The 20,402-nt window shown below is 40.3% G+C and overlaps 2 protein-coding genes across 9 annotated transcripts in view; both read right to left on the reverse strand.

Moving 5' to 3' along the window:
• LOC131197167 (zinc finger protein 594-like) lies at positions 1-18,037 on the reverse strand. Of its 6 annotated transcripts, none has more exons than XM_058180879.1 (5): positions 17,917-17,985; positions 11,073-11,136; positions 7,721-7,887; positions 4,589-4,675; positions 1-3,595 (listed from the first exon to the last, which is right to left on the reverse strand). In XM_058180879.1, the coding sequence occupies exons 3-5, from the start codon at positions 7,803-7,805 to the stop codon at positions 702-704; spliced, it is 3,066 nt and encodes a 1,021-aa protein (XP_058036862.1). In that variant the 5' UTR covers positions 7,806-7,887; positions 11,073-11,136; positions 17,917-17,985; the 3' UTR covers positions 1-701. The 6 variants fall into 6 exon arrangements, with proteins under 6 accessions (XP_058036862.1, XP_058036858.1, XP_058036860.1 ...); XM_058180875.1 differs by lacking the exon at positions 17,917-17,985 and adding an exon at positions 17,587-17,722; XM_058180877.1 differs by lacking the exon at positions 17,917-17,985 and adding an exon at positions 17,587-17,722 and having other exon boundaries at positions 7,721-7,890.
• The window catches only part of ZNF219 (zinc finger protein 219), a 26,537-nt gene continuing 23,103 nt past the window's right edge, over positions 16,969-20,402 (reverse strand). For 2 of the 3 annotated variants that reach the window (XM_058180892.1, XM_058180891.1), the window contains exons 5-6: positions 18,676-19,481; positions 16,969-18,037 (exon numbers count right to left, since the gene is read on the reverse strand). In XM_058180892.1, coding sequence (XP_058036875.1) covers positions 18,020-18,037; positions 18,676-19,481 — 824 coding nt within the window. In that variant the 3' untranslated portion in view covers positions 16,969-18,019. The remainder of the gene's footprint in view (positions 18,038-18,675; positions 19,482-20,402) is intronic. The other variant, XM_058180893.1, reaches the window with a different exon arrangement.

The raw sequence follows: 20,402 nt of genomic DNA on the forward strand, positions 1-20,402 counted from the left end.
TTTGGTACATTTGCTTTTCATTAATTTTATTTTGGAATAAACATGGATATGCTAGACAAGGTTAGGCTACCTCATGAGTTTCCCAATGTAGTTGTTAACTATACTGTGTAATTTCTTGAGTGACACATTTCTGCCTTAATCTTTTTTCTGGAAGGAACACACTGATGTTCAACTGAACACTGAAAGCTTTTTCCACTTTCACAATAGATGTGCATCTTCCTGAGCTGGTGCATTTGCTTCTAGTCATTATTTTCCCAGAATGAGAGCATTAAAGTTGAACTAGGAGAACTAAAGTTGAACAAACCCCTGGAAGTTCTTTCCACACCCAGTACATGCAAACAGCTTTTGAAGCTTCATGCCTTTATTTCTCTGTGACATTTCTCTAAAATGAGTGTGTTCATGTCAGGCAAGGTCAGAGGGCCACTGGAAACCTTTTTCACTTTCATTATAAACCTTTGATTAAAAATGTGTTGTGTTGAATGATGTATTTGTCTCTCAGTAATTATTTTCTAGACTGAGTGCATTCATGTCAGGCAAGGTTGGAAGGCCATGGGAACCCTTTCCCACACTGATCAGATACAGGATTTGTTGAGCACGGTACACTTGTCTCTCACTAATTTACATCTTGAATGAATTTGTTCATGTTAGTAAGTTGAGAACGCTACTGGAAACTCTTTCAGCGTTGACTACATGTGTAGTATTTATTGAGTTTGATGCATTTGCCTCAGTATTTTTTTTTTTCTAGAATGAGTGCGTTCATGTCGGGCAAGGTCAGAAGGCCATTTGAAACCTTTTCCACACTGATCACAGATAAAGGACTTAATGAGCTTGCTGCACTTGCCTCTCACTAATTTACTTCTTGAACGAGTGTGTTCATGTTGGGCAGATTGAGGCGGCCACTGGAAACTCTTTTCACATTGACTACGTGTGTAGTATTTGTAGAGTTTGGTGCCTTTGTCCCTCAGTATTTTTTTTCTAGAATGAGTCTGTTCATGTCGGGCAAGATCAGAAGGCCATTTGAAGCCTTTTCCACACTGATCACAGACACAAGACTTAATGAGCTTGAGCTTGCTGCACTTGCCTCTCACTAATTTACTTCTTGAACGAGTGTGTTCATGTTGGGCTGATTGAGGCGGCCACTGGAAGCTCTTTTCACATTGACTACGTGTGTAGTATTTGTGGAGTTTGCTGCCCTTGTCCCTCAGTATTTTTTTCCTAGAATGAGTCTGTTTATGTCGGGCAAGGTCAGAAGGCCATTTGAAGCCTTTTCCACACTGATCACAGATACAGGATTTTTTGAGTTTGGTGTACTGACCTCTCACTAATTTAATTCTGGAATGAGTGTGTTCATGTTCGGCAAGTTGAGAAGGCCCTTGGAAACTCTTTCTATGTTGACTACATGTGTAGTATTTCTTGAGTTTGGTGCACTTGCCTCTCAGTATTTTTTTTCTAGAATGAGTACGTTCATGTTGGGCAAGATCAGAAGGATACATGAAGCCTCTTCCACATTGATCACAAATACAGGATTTGTTGAGTTTGGCGCACTTGCTGCTCACTAATTTACTTCTAGAATGAGTGTGTTCAAGTTGGGCAAGTTGAGGAAGTGACCGAAAGCTTCTTTCATATTGGCTACGTGTGTAGTATTTGTTGAGTTTGGTGCCCTTGCCCCTCCATAATTTTTTTCTAGAATTAGTGCATTTATGTTGGGCAAGCTCAAGCCACTGGAAATTTTTTCCACACTGACCACAGATATATGATTTTTTGAGCTTGGTGCACTTGCTTTTTATTAGTTTTGTTCTAAAATGAGTCTGTACATGTCGGGCAAGTTGAGAAGGCCAATGATAACTCTTTCCACAGTGACCACAAATACAGGATTTGAACTTGGTGCCTCTCATTAATTTACTTCTAGAATGAGTGTGTTTATGTTGGGCAAGATGGAAAGGCCAATAGAAATGTTTTCCACACTGATCACAGGTATAAGATTTGTTGGGTTTGGTGTCCTTGCCTCTCATTAATTCTTTTCTAGAATGAACATGTTTATGTCGAGCAAGGTCAGAAGGCCACTTGAAGCTTTTACCACAGTGACCACATGCATAGTGTTTGTTTTTCTCAGTCAATTGATTTGTCTTCAGATGGGAAGGTTGGTCAAAATCCATGAGACCAGGTGATGAATCATTTTGATCATCTACCTTTGATGGGCATTGTTTCCCATTAACTTTCCCAGAGTGCACAACTTGATGTTGAGGCAGGGCAGAGGACCATCGGAAATCCTTCCCACATTCCTTATATATTCTCAGACTCTTAATATAGAAATCTTGGTTTGTTTTGAGATTTGATTGAGGTTGAACTGTTTCAGAGGATTCTATAACTTTACTTTCCATTTGAAATTCACTTAAATTGCCTGCTTGTATTTTAAATTGGTCCTGTGCGTCTGCTTCACCTCCCATGGGAACATGTAGATGCTGTTTGGCCAACAAACAATGACACTGGAAATCGTTCCTATCACAATTACAAGTGTACAGATTCTTATCATAGTTCTTTTGTTCTATGGGGATTTTTGAGTTTAGATTAGATATTTCACAAGAGTCTGCAAACACGTTTCCTCTCACATGGGGGACAAATGACAAGGTACTAGATTTATTTATTTTTGGCTCAGTCTGTCTAGTCGGTTCTTCCCTAGGCAGTGTATGCCATTTGAGTAGAGAGGACCGCATCTTGGCATGAGTGTTATGATTCCCTGACTGTTGTTGAAAAGGTTCCCAAGAGGTTGCACACATACTTTTTTCTTGGAAGAGAATAGGGACAGGTGCCAAATGACTTGGATTTCTACCTTCCATATGAAGCTGGCATCTATCTGCTTCTCCTCCAAAAAATAGTAGCTGATGCTGGATAAGCTCAGAAAGCCACTGGTATTCTTTTCCACACTGGTCACAAATATGCAGATTTTTAGTCTCAGTTCTCTGGTCTGTCACTTGTATTGGATTTGGACCAACTGCTTCGTCATCATTTTCTATTATATTCCCTTCTTGAAGAGGAACAGGTACAAATGTGCTTCGATAGCATGCTTCTGATATCAGACTGCTTGCTTCTGATTGGGAGTTTTGATGCTGCCAAGCTGACTTTTCATTTGGAAACACATTTTTATATTGGAAAAGATGAGATAGACTTTGGTTATTTTTTCCACATTGATCACCTATTAAACAATTTTTAGTTTGGCTGTTCTGGTCTGGTACCAATGGGTTGCATATTTGCAGTTGCTCGCAATTATGTTGCTTGCTCTGCATGGGCACTTTACTTGCACAGAACATATTTTTATGTTGGGCAAATAGAGATGGTTGCTGAAAGTCCTTCTTAAGCCTTTCACAAAAGTACAGATTTTTGTTTTGATTGTTGTGATAATTAATTTGTTTTGAGCTTTGTCTTTTTGCTTCTTCATCTTTTACAGAGAGGTTCTCATCCTGGTGGGGTACTGAAAGACTAGTCACAACTTTGTCTGACTGCCACGAATACTCCCGAACTGCTTCTGTCTTTACTGAATCCTCCAATGCTACTTTCTCAGCAGTTGTCAACGGATCAGTCACCAAACCTTCATTATCTGCCAAAATTAAAAACATTGAAAATAATACTTGGGGCCTTTTTGGAGCATGGCAGGCAAAACTGACCCTTATATTTTAAATATGTACTTTAATTGTAGGAGAAACAAACATTTACTTCATTCCTTACATTTGGAAAATTTGCTCTGGCAAGTAAGCTTGCCAAACTTTGTTTATGTGCATCTATAAAAGCTTGATATGTTAAAACACTTATCATATGAGATTGTAGAGATTTAGTGATTTCATGATTTGGGAAAAATAGTTATTTTGGTAATTGAAATGTTGGGACCGCCGGCATCCAATAGAATGACAAGGAAATTGGGATAACATCAATCTCAAGTATCAAATTATACAATCAAGCAAGCATAAGGTATAGCTCCTTGGCCAGAATCATTGCAATATGATTCTCTGAATGTTTCTTCAAAATTATCCTGTATGTAAAAACCAGGGAGATAAGCTGCAGCCTGGGTTTTTTTTCTCCTTTTGACATTATAGCTTGCCTTAGTCTAAACCTGCAAGTTGGATTGTTAGGCAAACTCCATTTTTAATAGACTGGATATAATAAAACCATATTTTAATAAAGAGCTCTCCAAATATGTACCTAGGCTTTTAAACATTTCAGGCTATGGATATATAATTAGGATTAAGAGGAAAAAACCAGTCCTAAAAAGGTGCAATTGGTCGCATTGCACTTGTATTGGAGTCCACAAGGCGATTCCGAATGGAAAGGATTAGCCAGTGACATCACTGTTGCGTGGGGGATGCCCAGTTGGGGGGATTCCTTTCACATCCCCTTCAGTAGCTGGAGTGAAGGACAGGAGTTCACCCCATCCCACGGCATTACTTGGGTCTTGAACATGAGCTTGCTGCTCATCAAGCCAGTGTCCTATCCATGTAAGACACATGCTCCCAGTGTAGTTGATAAGTACAGATCATTTCTCATCCACTGAGAGTTTTATCTATTTTCTTTGGATATATATTAGCCAGTGACTCACCAATAATTTCAGTAATATGAGGCTCCAAGATGCATAACTGACTTTGTCCTGTTAAAGAGTTGGTATTAAACTGGAATTCTGAGCATTCTGCAAAGGACAAATAGGTAGATGCTATTATGGCCTGCCTAATAAGAGAACTGCCAAATGGTAGAATTCCCAGCAACCAAATCTGGATTTTTTCATAACCATAGGTGTTGCATTATTATTCCTCAAGATCCTAAATTATGTTCAGTTCTTTGGCTTGTGGGACATGTCAATTGAATTTATGAACTGCATTAAGCCATTATGTGATTGTGCAGTTTTGTTTCAGCATGGTATCTGAACTCAGCCATTGTTATTTTTAAGTCAGAAGAGTACAATTTGACACCACAGGGATGTATGTGGTTCTCAAAGATCTTGGGTGTCAACCATGGAGACTTTCATTGTAATTTTTTAACATTGACAGAGATTACATGATGAAATAGATTCTCCAGATTTTTGGAAAATAATTACAATTACTTTATTTAATATAAATGGAAATGGAAATCATTTGAAATCAAATTGAGCTTTTGGTTCTGCCTCTACCATTTGGAGTTCTCCTTGGAGAAACATATCACAACCCCCCACATAATAAACTATGTAACTCAAGATGTGAACTGAACATTTTTCAACCACAGAAAAGCTTGGCAATTTCAAACCTGTATGATAATTTGCTTTTTAGATGATTTTTCTAAAAACTTGAGAAGCTAAAATTTTACTGCCTATTGCCCAAATTTAATAAAAGTAAAATTTTAATCTGACATGAAAAGTTTCAGTTTTTTAAATGCAAGGTTGAAGCTTTAAAAGACTAGATGCATTTTTTCCACAATCAAATAATGTAGGTTCATTATTTCTGCAATAGATATTGAACAGATACTGAAACCAGTATGTGAATTAAAAGCACGCTAATTTCCATAGGAAACCTTTCCAATTTCAAATGTTCTGGAAAACATCTTTTAAGGGTGGCCCTCAACATGGGGAGAAAAACTCTGAACACATGGGTTTCTGCTATGTACAATCAGCCAATACATATTTATTTACAAAACCATACTTGAAATATAGCTGGGTGGAATGTGCAAAACCAGCCATATTATAATGATGTTATACAGGTAATCTTCAAATTACAGCCATTTAAGTGACCATTCAAAGTTACAATGGCACTGAAAAAGAGTGACTTATGACTGGTCTTTGCATTTACAACTGTCACAGCCTCCCCAGGGTCATGTGACCAAATTCCTGTACTTGGCAACTAGCATGTATTTATGATAATTGAAGAGTCCCAGGGTCATGTGACTGTCATTTGCAACATTCCAAGATGGCTTCCAGCAAACAAAGTCAATGAAGGAAGCCGGATTTCCTTAACTATGTGAGTTACTTAACAACTGCAATGATTCACTTAACAACCCTGGCAAGGTCAAGAATTGGACATGACTCAACAATTGCTTCATTTTTTTTCTTTTTTAAAAAACATATTTTCTTTTATCAACAAAAATAAAATACAAAACAGAAAAATAGAAAAATAAACATCCAACACTAACAACCCCAAAAAAATTTCTTACGTACAAAAAGGGAGGGAGTACCAAATGTCAAATAAATCTTAACATTAAGTATAAAAAATCCACCCTAGCTGGAGGTAAAAAAGTAAATTTTTAAAAATGTATACATTCTCCTCCTCTTACGTAACGGGTCTACAAATAGTTATAAGCTTCCCATCCTTATTTAATAAAAATACTAAATTAAATAATCAAGTATTCCAGGTAAGGAAATACCTTATCTAATAATCAAATAGACCCAACTTCTAATCATAATACAACTACTTGATTAATAACAAAAAACTTGGTTCCACTTGTTATCATCAATTGAGGACTATCTGTATCAGCGATATGAGTACCATTGAAATACAGGATGTCCTTTTTCAGGTAAAGATCATCACTAAGGGGAAAAAGGAGAAGGACACCATCTCTCCCAATCGCATTGCTTGATAATCATCATTACAATAATGCTCTTTTTCCTTTGACCAATGACACCAAGCAAATGAAAAATAAAATTGGTTGAAAGAACCGTTCAAAGTAGACACTTTATGTACAATAGTACAATAGTTACTCAAAATTTTAGATCCCTAGCAAAGCTCATGTTATTGTGTAACTGTATTATTCATATATTTAATATATGAATATAAAATTATGCATATACATGAAAAGAGTAAGACATTTCCCCAGTTAGTTCACTTTCGAGACCCATTCAAAATTTCAGCAAAGTTGCATGAAGACTAGCATAATATAGTTAAGAGTTAAGGCAACCATAGATGATATCCAGAAAAAACCAATGGTACCTGTAACCTTGCAGTCAAAGTACTGCCTTTTCTTTGTTTTCTACATGTTAAAAAAAATGAAGCTTCAAGGCCCATTGTGACTTTTGTAAATACCATCTTGACTTTTTGACACCCACTAAGGATAAGCCCAAACTCCTTGTGTACAGTCCGTTTCAAGTTGAAATGACATCCCTAAACCAGTTTTATAGATCCTTTCAGAAGACTCTTTAATCCCTGTAACCAGCTTAGTTTTTTTCATGGCAGGACCCAAATTAGGTAATTCATAGCAATAGACACCCTTGGTGCAGTTAAACATTGGGTTCAAAACGAATGTTATTTTCACAGGCTTTTTCATGCAATACATTTTTACGTTGTGTTTAATATTAGTTAATTTGCATGTTTCTATTATACTTTATAATCCATTCAATCATTTCCTAAAGAAATATGAATGTTCTAGTATTAGGTCAAGCACTGTAATATATCCTGAGATAACAGGATGTAGTATGTCTCTGTATGTATTCTTTTTATATAAATAAATATCAATGTTTCTGATCCAAACTAAGTCTTGAAAGAACGCAGCATTTTTGTTAATTTTATATCCTGTCTTTTGTTCAGGAATTCAAGGCAGCATACCAAGTGTTCCCTCCTCCCACTTTTTCTCATTACAACCCTGTAAGGTAGGCTGGGCCAAGGGCAGACATGACCTTGGCATCTCCTAGTCCAACCCTTTCACACAGTTTCTTTAACTCGGAATCCCAATCAAACTATATTTTAAGATGTTTTGGTGGATTCCTCTTTCTCACCTGTTGCTGCCAAGTTCTCTCTATCCAAGTAAGGATTAATGTCAGCCATAGCTTCTTCACCAAATGCTGATTCAAGAGCAGCCATTTCTTCCCAAAGCCAAGTACAGGCCAAGCAATCTTAGGTGCACACAGGATACTCACTCCATAAGGTAAGGATGTTCAGATGCCTGCTTGAGACAATTCAGGAAAAGTTTAGGAGGAAATATTTAACTATAGGCACATTGATCTCATTCTCTCAACAAAATTCTATTGTCTGACCATAATTAAATATCCCATAAGGTCAATGAAACCAGATTGTCTTTTAGAAATTAGTTTTATCATTTGCTTGTAAGGATAGAATTGAAGATAACTGCTACTGATTCTACAGCAATCAGACAATTATAGCAGTATAGAAAAAGTCCACTAATCTGCACTAAATACAATGTTTGTAACCAGAAAGAGACAGAATCCTTGGTGGCAAAAGTCACTAGAATGTCACCTTGCTTGATCAAGGAGTTAGAGGGTCCCCATCCCCTATAATGGTATTAAATATCTGCTTCTATTTTATTTATCTATAACAGATGCATCTCTTCTGCAGCTATGCTGTCAGACCACATGGTTTGCTTAGCCACATTTTACAGAATACTTCACAGTTGCTTAAGTGTAGGCCACTTGCTAAATCACAAACAAGCAAAGCAGGCTATGGATTAGCAAACTGGACAGTATTGATTGTGGCTGAAACTGTTGGCTGATCCTGGTTTTCTGCTATAAATTTTAAATGGAAAAACAATGTAATGAATCACCTTTGTTTACTGGTACCTTATACAGCAGCAAAGTCTTATATTTGGCTATTCGAAATAAACTTTAAGTTTAAAAAGAGAGTCAGTTTGTGTAATGGTTAGGAATTGGGGAAGAAATGGGAATGAGTTTGAGTCCCGTCTTCAGCACAAAGCCATCTGGGTGACTTTGAGTCAGTCACTTTCTATCAACCTTAGGAAGGAGGCAATGGCAAACCACTTCTGATAATCTTTGCCAAGAAAAACTGCAGGGACTCATCCAGGCAGTTTCTGAGAATCAAACAAGATTAAACAGGGGAAAAATTATAGAGCTTGGTATGAGGTATTACGGGGGTATAGAGTTTGCAGCTAAACTCCCGGGATCTCTCTCTTCTGAGCATGATACCTGAGACAATTTATATCCGGTCATTCAAGAGCTCAGGGATATCCCATCCCATACACACACACATTTTTCCTTACAATAATCCTGTGTAGAAAATTGGGAGAGAGATGGCCCAGATTCATCCTGTGAATTTCCTTAGTTGAAGATGTACTTGAACCTGGATCTTGCAGTCCACCTACCTTAGCCACTACATAGGCTCTGCTGTGAGTTGCAGTTGGGCTATAAATTAGACTGCATTTTAAAGTTTTCACTTTCTTTCTGTTGCAGAAATCGTATTAGTATTTTTCCTCTCTAAGACATTAGACTGAAAACGAACTTGAAAATAAAAAGAGAACAGTCAGATAAATGGGCCCTTAACTGCAGCTTCCAACTTTCTCTGTTCTGCTTAAAGTTGGTCCAGTCAATTAAAAATGAAGATATTGAAATGGCAAATAATTTCTACTATTTTGATCTCCATATACTGGAGATCAAAATAGAATAGGAAATGGTATTTTCCATGATACTCTATGGAAGCAAAAGTCGAACTTAGAAGAAACTAAGAGTGGAGCATATCTATGGAGATTCTCAGTCATCAAAGATTATGGTTGTTCCAAAGATACTTTTTAAAGAGGCAACTGTACTTTTTTTTCCTTGAAGACATTTCGCTTCTCATCCAAGAGAACTGAAGAAACCTTCTGGATGACAAGCGAAAGTCTTCAAGAAAAAACAAAGTCCAATTGCCTCCTGAAAAAGCACCTTTGGGACAGATTGGAGTATGATCACTGTTGTTGCAGAAAAAAACTCCTCAGAATACTGTGGACAGCCAAGAGAACCAACAAATGGATCAAAAAAGTCAATCCAAAGTTCTTAGTTGAGGCATGAATAACCAGTCGCAGATCATCATACTTTGGATATACTATGTGAAGAGCTAGTTATTGGAGAAGGATCTAATGGTAGGAAAAGTGGAAGGAAAAAGAATGATAAACAACTAAGTGGATGGACTAAGTTTATAGCAGAAATGAGTGCCATATTCGAAGACCTGAAGGATCAGTTAAGGGATAGATCATCGTGGAGAAAACCCAACACTGACTTGATGTGATTCCTTTTCTATAGAGTGAACCAAAGTGGATGAACTTTGCAAGACAGAAGTCCTTAGCAGATGAGTAATATAATGTATTTTTTAACATTTGTTTTGCTGCCTTGCTGATACCGTAATACAAACCATTCTGAAATTTGAAATGTTTGAATTTAAATACTCAAACTATTAAATATTTAAATGTTTAAATATTTAATATTATCTACTAATCCTTTTCCACATACAGGGAGAAAGTAGTAGTTGGGAACTGAAGTGTCTCTCTAGTTTTTCCTTAGTATTACATTATTTGAGAAATAATTATATAAGCTTCTAGAATAATCTGAGGGAGGAAAGGAGATGCTTCATTAATGTAAATGTAATAAAATAGTCTTATCAAGACTATGTTAAAATAAGTTTTAAATAAAATTAAGCACCCAGGGCACTCCATAAACAGATAGAACCCAAAGGTCTTTAACAAAAACAAGCCAAACATATCTCCAATTATTCCAAAGTTAGATAGTTTTATCATTTGCAATTAATCGCCAATATGATGATATAAATCTTTAAAAAGGTATGTTCCTTTATAATTTACAAGTATTATTACTGTTTGCGAAATCTTGTGCTGCGGTTTTGCATTTTCAGTTTTGCTTTCTTAAGAATGTTTTTTCTCAGAAACCTTGGTGCGACTGGGAAGTTGCTATAAAATATTTAATAATAATGAAAAAGCCAACTTTATATGTATTACACCTTTACATATAAGTTCGAGAAAAGTCCCGCCAACTATTTCAGACTAATTTGTGCTTTCTTTTGGTATCCGATTCATTCTAAAACCCTGAAATGTCGGCATTGATTGGATGCGAAGTGGAAAAGAGATAATAAGAGCCCCTCCGCCTCTTTAATTGGGCCCCTGTCTCCTCCGGGTCTTGCCTGGAACTGGAGCCAGCTCAAGACCGGCAACGGCGCGGCTTTTGGAGAAGACTATGAATAATCCCACACTCCCATCTAAGAACCTCTTGCGCGCCGGATCCGAGTAGTTGCTTCACCCTTATCCTGCAGAAATTCTGTCGTTCCCGCCACAAAATCCAAAATGAAAGCTAAGATATATCAAGATCCAGCCAAGAAATATTTCCCTGGGCTTACCTAATTCTCCCGGGATCTCGGCTCCCGAGTTCTCCTCCGGCCACGTGAAGCGTCCTAAATTCACCTAGAATCCAGAGAAGGCGATAAGACCACCCCTTCCGTCTTACTCCACTTTTTGCAAATCTTTTGTTTTCGGAGAATTATATGTGATTGGACGGTTCTAGGGAAGATGCCCCAGTGCTTTGCATTTATTTCCTTTGCACTAAGTGCAACAGTCGTTGGCCAATTGGGTACCCACCGTCCATCCAGATCTTTCTAGATAAGATGCTTGTATAAGATGGTCTGAGATTTTTCTCAATAATTGGCTATTATTGTTAAGGAAATTTAACTCATTGGGGATACAAAGGGCTTAGATAATACAAGTTTTGCTACTTACAAAAAACGATATATTCCCCACCTTCCCCCAAGGTACCAGATAAATGAACTCTCAGAACTTTCTGGGGTTTATTGATATTTATAGAAATTTCTATGCCACGTTCATATTTATTAAAGCTAACGTTACGTTGCATTCTTATCTATATCCCATTTATTCTGTCATTTTTGTCTTCAAGGCAAGAAAAAAAAAGCAGATTGGCAGGGTAGCGTGGGCTATGCTGATCTGGAACATAGAATCTCAAATCAGGTGAAATTTGACTCCTGTTACCTATTTCTATCCCAGATGAAAAACAATTTCTGTGTTATTGGTGAATTGTTGGTACTGTCCTTACAATCCCTCCTGATGAAATGAACAGAACAGCATTTGCTTGTTTAAAATAGTTGGAACATAGTTAACAGAAGCTAACCTATGTAGTTGACTGAATTAGCAGAGTTCCTTGAACTAGAAGTTACTATCAACTAGGGGGGGAAGGGGGAATAGGAAGGATTACGTATTTTTTCTTTTCATTTTATTTGGTTGAATTATTCCCCCACCTAATTTCCTCCTTACCCATACTTCCCTACTGTTTGAGAGAATGTAGAAACTTGAAAAGTTTGAATATGATTATTTTATAAGGGCTGGCTAATGGCCTTACCATTTACTTAGATTCATGGAATGCATTGTTGTTCAGAATATATGAAGAAAAGTTCTCTTTAGCAATGCATAAATTGGAGAAAGATATGGGAAAAGAAGAGTCGTGCTACAGTATTGCCTTTGACATATTAAGAACGTTTTCTGGAATTGGGTATGTCTAATTTAATGAAAAAAGAACTGGGGAGACATGATAAGTGTTCCAATATCTCAGGGGCCGCCACAAAGAAGTGGGAATCAAGCTATTCTCCAAAGCACCTGAGGGCAGGACAAGAAGCAATGGGTGGAAACTAATCAAGGAGAGAAGTAACCTAGAACTAAGGAGAAATTTCTTGACAGAACAACTAATAAGTGGAACAACTGTGCATGCTCCAACTGGAAGTTTTAAAGAAGAGATTGGACAACCATTTGTCTGAAATAGTATACGGTTTCCTGCCGAAGCAGAGGGCTGGACTATAAGACCTCCAAGGTCCCTTCCAACTCTGTTATTCTGTTCTATTTTAGATCACAGCAAGCTTTAAGACTTTGTTCCACATTGCTGAGAGAACAAAAATTTAAGCGGGCAGAGGTATAGTATCTCTGAGCTCCTTAGAAAATTGGTGGGATATATGTAGATCTGCAATGACATAAAAACAGTATAGGTAGTCCTTGACTTACAACAGTTTAGTTTACGACACTGAAACGAGTGTTTTTCACATATACAACCGTTGCAGCATCTCCATGGTCATGTAATTAAAATTCAGAACCTTGGCAACTGGTTCATATTTGTTATAAGGGTGGAACCCTAACATTTATAGCTTCACATTTGGCATCTGGAAAGGGAATTACAGCGCTATCACTTTTTAAGATACAACTTCATTGTAGTTCAAGCATAACTTTTCTAGAGATGTTGGCTCCAACATTATTTGGAGTGACGCAATTGTCACTCCAAATAAAGGATTGCAGTTCTTCTATTATGCTAAGATTTCATATAGTTGGGGTAGCTTGAGCCATGCATGACATTTGTACATAATCTTTGTGATTTAGAAAATGTGCTTTATGACTAGAGTTCTAGATGAGAGCTGCAAAAAAAGTCCTGGGGGCAGCAGAGTCTTGGTACTTAACTGCTTTGAAACTTATCAAATTTGGTACTCCGCACATTTTCACAAGAACATTTTGTCCCTGTGCTCATTGTTTGTTTGGTACTCAACGCACAAGCTACAGCTTGTTGGTGTCAGTTGCCTTGTGACTCGCTATCCTTTCCAGCCAAAACAAAGAGCAACACATTAATCACATTGTAGGTCTTGCCCTGTGTAATATCCCCTTGCAGTTATGGTCATTTTGAGTATTTTTTAATTTTATGTTTATTCCCCTTATCAGTACAGGTAAAGTTTTTATTTTATTTAATCTAAGTCAGGGGTGTCCAAAGTTTTTTTGGTGAGGGCCAAATACAGAAAAATAAGCAAAGGCCCGGGCCACACCATTGAATGGGGGGGGGGAGTAATTTTTTTCGTACCAGTTCTGTGGGCGTGGTTTATTTTGGGGTGTGGCTTGGTGGTCATGTGACTGGTGGGCGTGGCTAACTGGTCATGTGACTGAGTGGATGTGGCTATGGGCATAGAAACTACTCAGAGGGCTAAAAAAAGTAATTTTTGACCAGTCCTCACACTTATGACCATCCTCACATTTATGCCCATTGCAGCATTTTTAACAACCATATCACTCATTTCACAACTGCTTCTCTTCACCACGGTTACAAGATAGGGTGCAAAATGTAAAGATAGTTGTAGGTGTGAGGACCAGTCAAAAGTGTGAGGACAGGTCAAAAATAACTTTTCAGCCCTCTGAGTAGTCCTTATGCACAAAATCCCGCAACGGGCATAAAGGATGCCCGGCCAAAAGTGTGAGGACTGGTCAAAAGTGTGAGAACCTGTCAGAAATCACTTTTTTCAGCCGTCTGGGTAGTCCCTATGCACAGTTTAGGCTTAAGTATACTATATGTATGTGAGTTATATATATGCGTGTGTATCTCTATGTTTGTGTACGTGTGTGTTTGTGTTATGTTGATTTTAATGTAATATTTTTAAATATAATTATTCAGAAAGGCATGCGGCTGGACAACAAACAGTATATAAGCCTAGTAAATTCATGTGGCCCGGGCCACACACAAGAGGTGACATATTGACACATGATTACTGTGTGTATTTCTAACAGAGATCAAGAACTCTGTGTAGGACCAAACACAGTCTGATGTAGTCTGATGCCAAACTACATCCTCAATTTGCTGTGTCTGAGTCAAGACGGGCTTTTACGTCCACCCTGTTGCAAGCTGTGGACGTTGTGTTTTACAGGAATATGAAATGGGGGGGGGTTACTTTCTGCAGTCACACAACCGCTTACCACGCAAAGACAATTTTGCCTGAGTTTTCCCGCTATCAGCCCTGTGTCAGCCTTACAAAAACCCATGTTCAGAGACCCTGGTGTGACCTCAGAAGGTGGCTTCTGTAGACCAAGAGTAAGAAGACACCTTCAGTGGCACCTCAATTGATCCAGTCACAAAATTGCACTACGGACTACTGTTTTATACTTTTTGATTATACTTTTCTTTGCAAATGTCAGCAAGGTGATTGATAAAGGAAGTAACGTACAATACTTTTTTTCTTGATTTTCTTGACCGCGCGCCCAAGTGGGTCTCTCCAGGCCGCTTTAGAGCGACCCTGGTCTGCGTGGGAAGGCGTCCCTGGCCACCTGGGCCACGTGACAGCTCCAGGCGGCAATCCGCGTCCCGTGTCATCTTTTTGCCTACGGAAAAACTTTTTTTCCTTGCTGCCTCTTGCGCGGCGCGTTCTTGACTGGCTCGCTGCCCACCCCCCTTCAGTCCCCATCCCCACCTCCAGCAAATCCTTTTGTTCTTCCACGCCGCGTCTCCCCAACTCCTTCCTTGCCTTGCTTAAGTCGCCTCGCTCGCGGAGGCTCCGACCCGCCTCCCTTCCTCCCTGCCGGCTCCCACCCACCCCCTCCGGACGAGGCTGCTCCCAGTCTTGGTCCTGCGGGCGTCCCTTCCTCCTCCTCCTCTGCACCTTCCTCCAATTCCCCCGAAGTCTCCCAACTCCGCGCAGGGATGCCCGCGGCCGAACTCACAGGTCAGATGCGGCGGGCTGGTACTGCTGGCTCCGGCAGAGGATGGAGTACCCGCAAGCTTGGCCCATCTCTCCTCATCCTCTGCCCATCCGGCACCGGCGAAGGGCGAGGAGGCGGCCCACGGGAGGCAGGCGGGATGCCAGGTACTCAGCCGCGGCTGATACCGGCTCGCCTTCGCTGCTGCTTCGCGGCTAATGGAGCCGTTGGCAGCCGCTCCGGCTTTGCGCAGGGAGGGAGTTGCCAGGCTGTAACGGAGCCTAATGCGGGCGGCTGAAGCACGCACGCCCGCCCGAGTGGGGTGGGGTGGGGGGCGGGTAGGTGGGTGGGTGGGGGCCGCGCCAGCCAGCCAGCCAGCGAGCATGTGGAGCCCGCGTGGGAACGCCAATCGCCCGCCCCGCGCGCAGACCCGACCCAGGCCGAGCGGTTGTGTAAGGAGCTTGCGGGGTCCGGGGGTCCCGCACAGGGGAGTGGGGCCCCTGCCCTGACCTTGCCCTGCTTGGGGAAGGGGGGGCAGGGCTGGCCAGCGTGTTCAGGGGATGCTAACGCGGTTTTACAGAGTTGAGCTCAAGCGCCATGTGCGGGCCATATTCAATTATATTTTCAGAATTTGCTGCGGGCCAATAAAAACTGACCCGCGGGCCGCAGTTGGCCCGCGGGCCGTAGTTTGGACACCCCTGATCTAAGTGTTTATTAATTTTTAGGTTTATTTCTCATGTAAAGTAATAATATACAACCCTGTTTACATGTTGCCTTAAAAATGTGCATTGTCTTTGATTTGGGAATGCATTACACTTATTTATGGTACATTATTCCTTATGGGAAAAAAATGTTTAGTACTCATTTTTGGTATTCATTGCACCTCCCAGAAGCAATTAACGACTAGCATTGAGGTATTGCTGTATACCCCTGCTTTCTCTAGTTGTTACCTGGATTTTTGCTGGCCATATGTGGCAATCCTGTTTGTGACTTAGCTCAATGAGATCATTGAAACAACTGTGATTTTTTTCCCCAGAAATATGGCTAGATGTATTAAGTGAGCCAAATAATGAGTTTCTATGGCCAGATTTTCCATCTGTTTTTAATCAGACTTTAAGAATGTAATTGAAAACATTGCCTATAAGCCCACACAGAGAGCAGCATATTGCTATTTAAAGAAATGCATTCTGTTTACAGAACCAGAATTGGAAAATGATTTTTGCTGTTTCAGATGTTTGGTTTTTTAAAATGTGGATAATACTGCCCATCCACTTTTTGGCAAGTTATATCATAGAGATTATTAGGAGAATTTAGTAATTCAGCATTAAAAAATAATATTCCCTTTGAGTCAAGCTTCAGCTGGCCTCATGCAGTTTTTTGGGCAATGGGAGCAAACAATGTCATTCCCTGTCATTCCTTTTCCAATACTAAATGCTGGTTTCCTCATTTGTCCCAGCCACTCACCTCCATCATAGATGTCTCTGCAAATTTTGTGCTTGTTTGTGTGATTTACAAAAAAAAAGGCTTAAAAGGGGGAGGATTAAAAAAAAGGGAAAAGAAAGGATCAGCAACTCAAATAGAAAGATGAGGCAGCTAAAATAAGTGGAAGTGGAAGGTCAGTTGTACTAGTTTCTTATGTTTATAGTTCTCAGGGAATTCGATTTAATCCTTCAAGGGAAGGGAAGGGCTTTTTTAAGAAACGAAGATTTGAGGAAATTGCAATTCACCTCTCACAGAACAATCTATGGCTGCTCAAGACATTGTTTTAAAATGCAGACACATACAAGCTATAGATAATTTTTCAATGTAATTTTTATTTCCAGTTTCAAATTTTCTACAAGAAAACAATAAAAAAATAGAAAACTCTAGAAGTTGTCAAGTACCCTGATCTGCCAGGTCACTACAGAAACAGCTCTGTTGCTGGGTCGCTACGGAGATAAGATACTGGCATCAGGTAGCTTGCTACGGGAACATGAGAGATTGAAACACCTGGATTTTATGAGACAAAGCCGCATACCAGGTGCTTGAAATCCCCTTGGGCCAAGAATGGTTGGTGAAGCCTGCCCTGCCTCTAGGAGATATGGCAGGGTAATGGGGACAGGGCTCCTGGGTTATGAATAATTGGAGAATAGAGAATTTGGACAAGCTCAGCTTCTCGCACCACATGAACTCTATGGTGAGAAAAGCTACAAGTGCAGAAATGCTCCCCTTAAAAAAACAAAAAGAAAGAAAACTTCCAAGAACTACTACAGGAGTCTTGTCCCCATGAAGCCCAGCAACCCTCCAGATCCCAACAGGAGGATTGCCCAAGGGGCCAGGTCTCAGAAGGTGGCACCTAAAAGAAGCAGCATCAAGCTCAAAACTGAGGAGAAAACAAGGGGTTGAACTCTAATATACCCCAGTGATAATCACCTCCAAACCCTGTTTGACTAAATAGAACTGCTACAGCAGCCCTTTCAAATATCCAGTGCATGGAGAGGAGACATGGACACCAGTACCAGCAGCATATCCTTTAAACGTGTCTTCTTCGTGTGGATGAGGATCTTCTGCAGGGTGTTCATTGTGGTATTTTGTTTTTGCAATTGGGAGCCCCCAGCAAACAGCTTTCTTGATCGTGCAGAGGATTATAATCCCATTCAGCCGAACTGCAATTGTCCCCATCAACTCAAGGCATGAATTGAATCTCCTTGCCATGCTTTTCCTGGCCCTTAACCAGTGTTCCACTGCAGCTACAGCTTTTACCTTCCAGGGTTAGTACTCGGTTGTGTTGTAGTTTTGTCTTTTTTGTCCTCCTGGAGCTCTTGTGCTGTTGTTTAGCTGCTTGGCAGGTAATCCCTGTATCTTGCTATGTTTTGTCTTGTTGCTGTTAAAAATAGAGAGAATTATTTCAAAAAATAGTTGATAACTCTACTACGTCTTACTCCAAAACTTCTTGCAGATGGCTGCATGACCCTGTTGTATGTGAGGTGACCGCTCACAAGCTGTCTGCAAATCTACACTACACATGTAACCAGGTCTGAAACTGCTTTCTCTGCTTTACAGAGTTGTTTTTTTCTTGAGGCAGACATTGGTCCATCTAGCCTCTTACTGCCTGTTCTAGGAGGTAGCCTCCAGTCAAGATCACAGGCAGGGACTTTTCCTGGCCCTGATACTTTTTTATTTTGAAGATAGAAAGGAAATATTGAATATGGAACTTGATTGCATGCAAAGCATGTGTTCTACCACTATGCTATGGGCTCTGCAAAGCCCCTGCCTATGAACTTTGGGAAATGTAGCTCTATATGCATTCTTATTATGAATTATGGTTTTGTCATACAATCGGCCAGATGTTTAGACTGGATTTGGCATTTTTATCTGCCTATCAAGTCCTTCTCAAAGATCTGGAATTATTATTATCCAATAGATAGAACAGAGCTACAATTCCCAGGCCCCTTGGTTGAGAGTCAATATGACAGCTAAACGGATTCGGAACTGGTTTATATATGCAGAGTAGACTCATGCCTGTACCGGCTCCAGCTGTAATTCCATGAGACCTTGGCCTTTCTTTGAAGCCTCCTGATGTGGTCCTTTTGGGGCCAGTGGGCCAGACAATTCCTTCTCAGGCTTTGCCTCCTCAGAGTCTTGTGATAGGTTCTCCCATTCTTGCTGATTCATTGCAGCTTCAGAGGAAAGGCTGCCAATTATTGCTCCCTCAGAATTTGGTTTCCCCTGAGGCACCTTGAGACAGCGAGTGTCTTCCTGATCTTCGGAGGACCAGAAACTCTGTGTCTTAGAAATCTCCCCCTTTGGGCTTGGGGATTCTGGTTCTTTCAGCTCAACCATTTCTTCCTCCAACATCAACTGGGCTTTAGGAGCTGTGTGAGAGCAGCGACGGGTACGAGCTTTTCTGCTGTGATGGACTTGAAGGTGTAACTCCATAAGCTCAGGAGCTGAGGTGGCAAAGGGGCAAAACTGGCAACGGTGGAGGGCTCCTCCTGCCAGGGCTGGACGTAGAGACAGATCCAATGGCTGGAAGTCAGCCTTCCCGTTTAACAGTGACTTGCGACGGGACTGGCGGGACCGAGCTGCCCCCACGCCACCTAGAGGAAGGAAGGACTCATGGCTCTTGGTGAGCGGCGTAGGGGGAAAGGCAGGGACTGCAGTAGGGGCCAGGGGCATGTGGCATTGTTCCATTGTTGCTACAGCTGCTGCAGCAGCAGCTGCAGCAGCATTCTTTTGCTCCCGGTGGTGGCGCTGCAGGTGATATTTGAGTGAGCCAGACTGAGTGCCGGCATAGTCACAGTGAGGGCACTTGTATGGGCGCTCACCTATAGGGAAAAAAAGGGGAGAAATTAATTGGCGCAGCAATGATGTGTAACTCTTTTTCTTTGGTGTGATTTTCTTTTCTGGTTGGTTGCAACATATGGCAAGAGACTCCATTTAGGTGTCTGACTGATTCAGTTTTCCGCATCCATGAAACAGGAATAAAAATATCACATTTTTTACCATGAACAAAACCAGCTTTCTGTATTACAGCTTTCAGACAGTGAATATCTTCTTTGTAATATTTTATGGAAGAGGTCTTACCATAAACCCTCTCTGTGCAATTAATGAGCAAAGGAAAGAAAAACAATCCATAGTGTGATATGTGTATATGTATGTGTGTGTGCATCTGGTGTGTGTCTCTGTTGTTCAAAGTAGAGCATCATACTTGGGAATTATCTTTTCTCTTTATAACAGTCTGTGAGGTAGAAAAGGGGGAAAGTGAAATACTACCTTAAAAGTACCTAAAGAGATTAAGAGGGACCCTGCCATAAAACAAGTGAGGACTGCAGAAAGACCTAAACATCTTTACAGAAGTTCTCTTGTAAAACCTTTACTAGAATGAACAAGAATATTTTAACAGTATACATTTCAGTTGGGCTAATGCATAGTAACTTCCGTCTGGGTGATGCTCAGTGTGAAGAGGTCCATGAACAAGGCAGCTTAACTTGCTGTCAGCATTTTTCATTTGCTTGCCACTGCCTCTGGGCCCTGTAAATACAACCATTGAGAAGAAAAGTACTTAAAAACTACTGCTTTTTGGCCTCACTCTTATCACTGCATATATGCATAGAGAGAACGCAAATAAACTTGCAACAACTGTGAAGAATCTTAGAGCAGGAATTCAGCAATTGTAGTCCTTGAAGACAGCTCTGGTTATGCTAATGGAAGGAACGGTGTTGTTAACCAAACTTGGACACTGAAAT

The sequence above is a fragment of the Ahaetulla prasina genome, chromosome 4 (genome assembly GCF_028640845.1).
Source record: "Ahaetulla prasina isolate Xishuangbanna chromosome 4, ASM2864084v1, whole genome shotgun sequence".
NCBI lineage: Eukaryota > Metazoa > Chordata > Lepidosauria > Squamata > Colubridae > Ahaetulla > Ahaetulla prasina.

Coding starts and splice junctions, on each gene's coding strand:
- LOC131197167 (XM_058180880.1), bottom strand. CDS start 7,805: ATGGCTGCTCTTGAATCAGCATTTGGTGAAGAAGCTATGGCTGACATT. Junction 4,676..7,720: donor AGAGAACTTGGCAGCAACAG/GTGAGAAAGAGG, acceptor TGTCCTTTGCAG/AATGCTCAGAATTCCAGTTT. Junction 3,596..4,588: donor TCATATTACTGAAATTATTG/GTGAGTCACTGG, acceptor TAATTTTGGCAG/ATAATGAAGGTTTGGTGACT.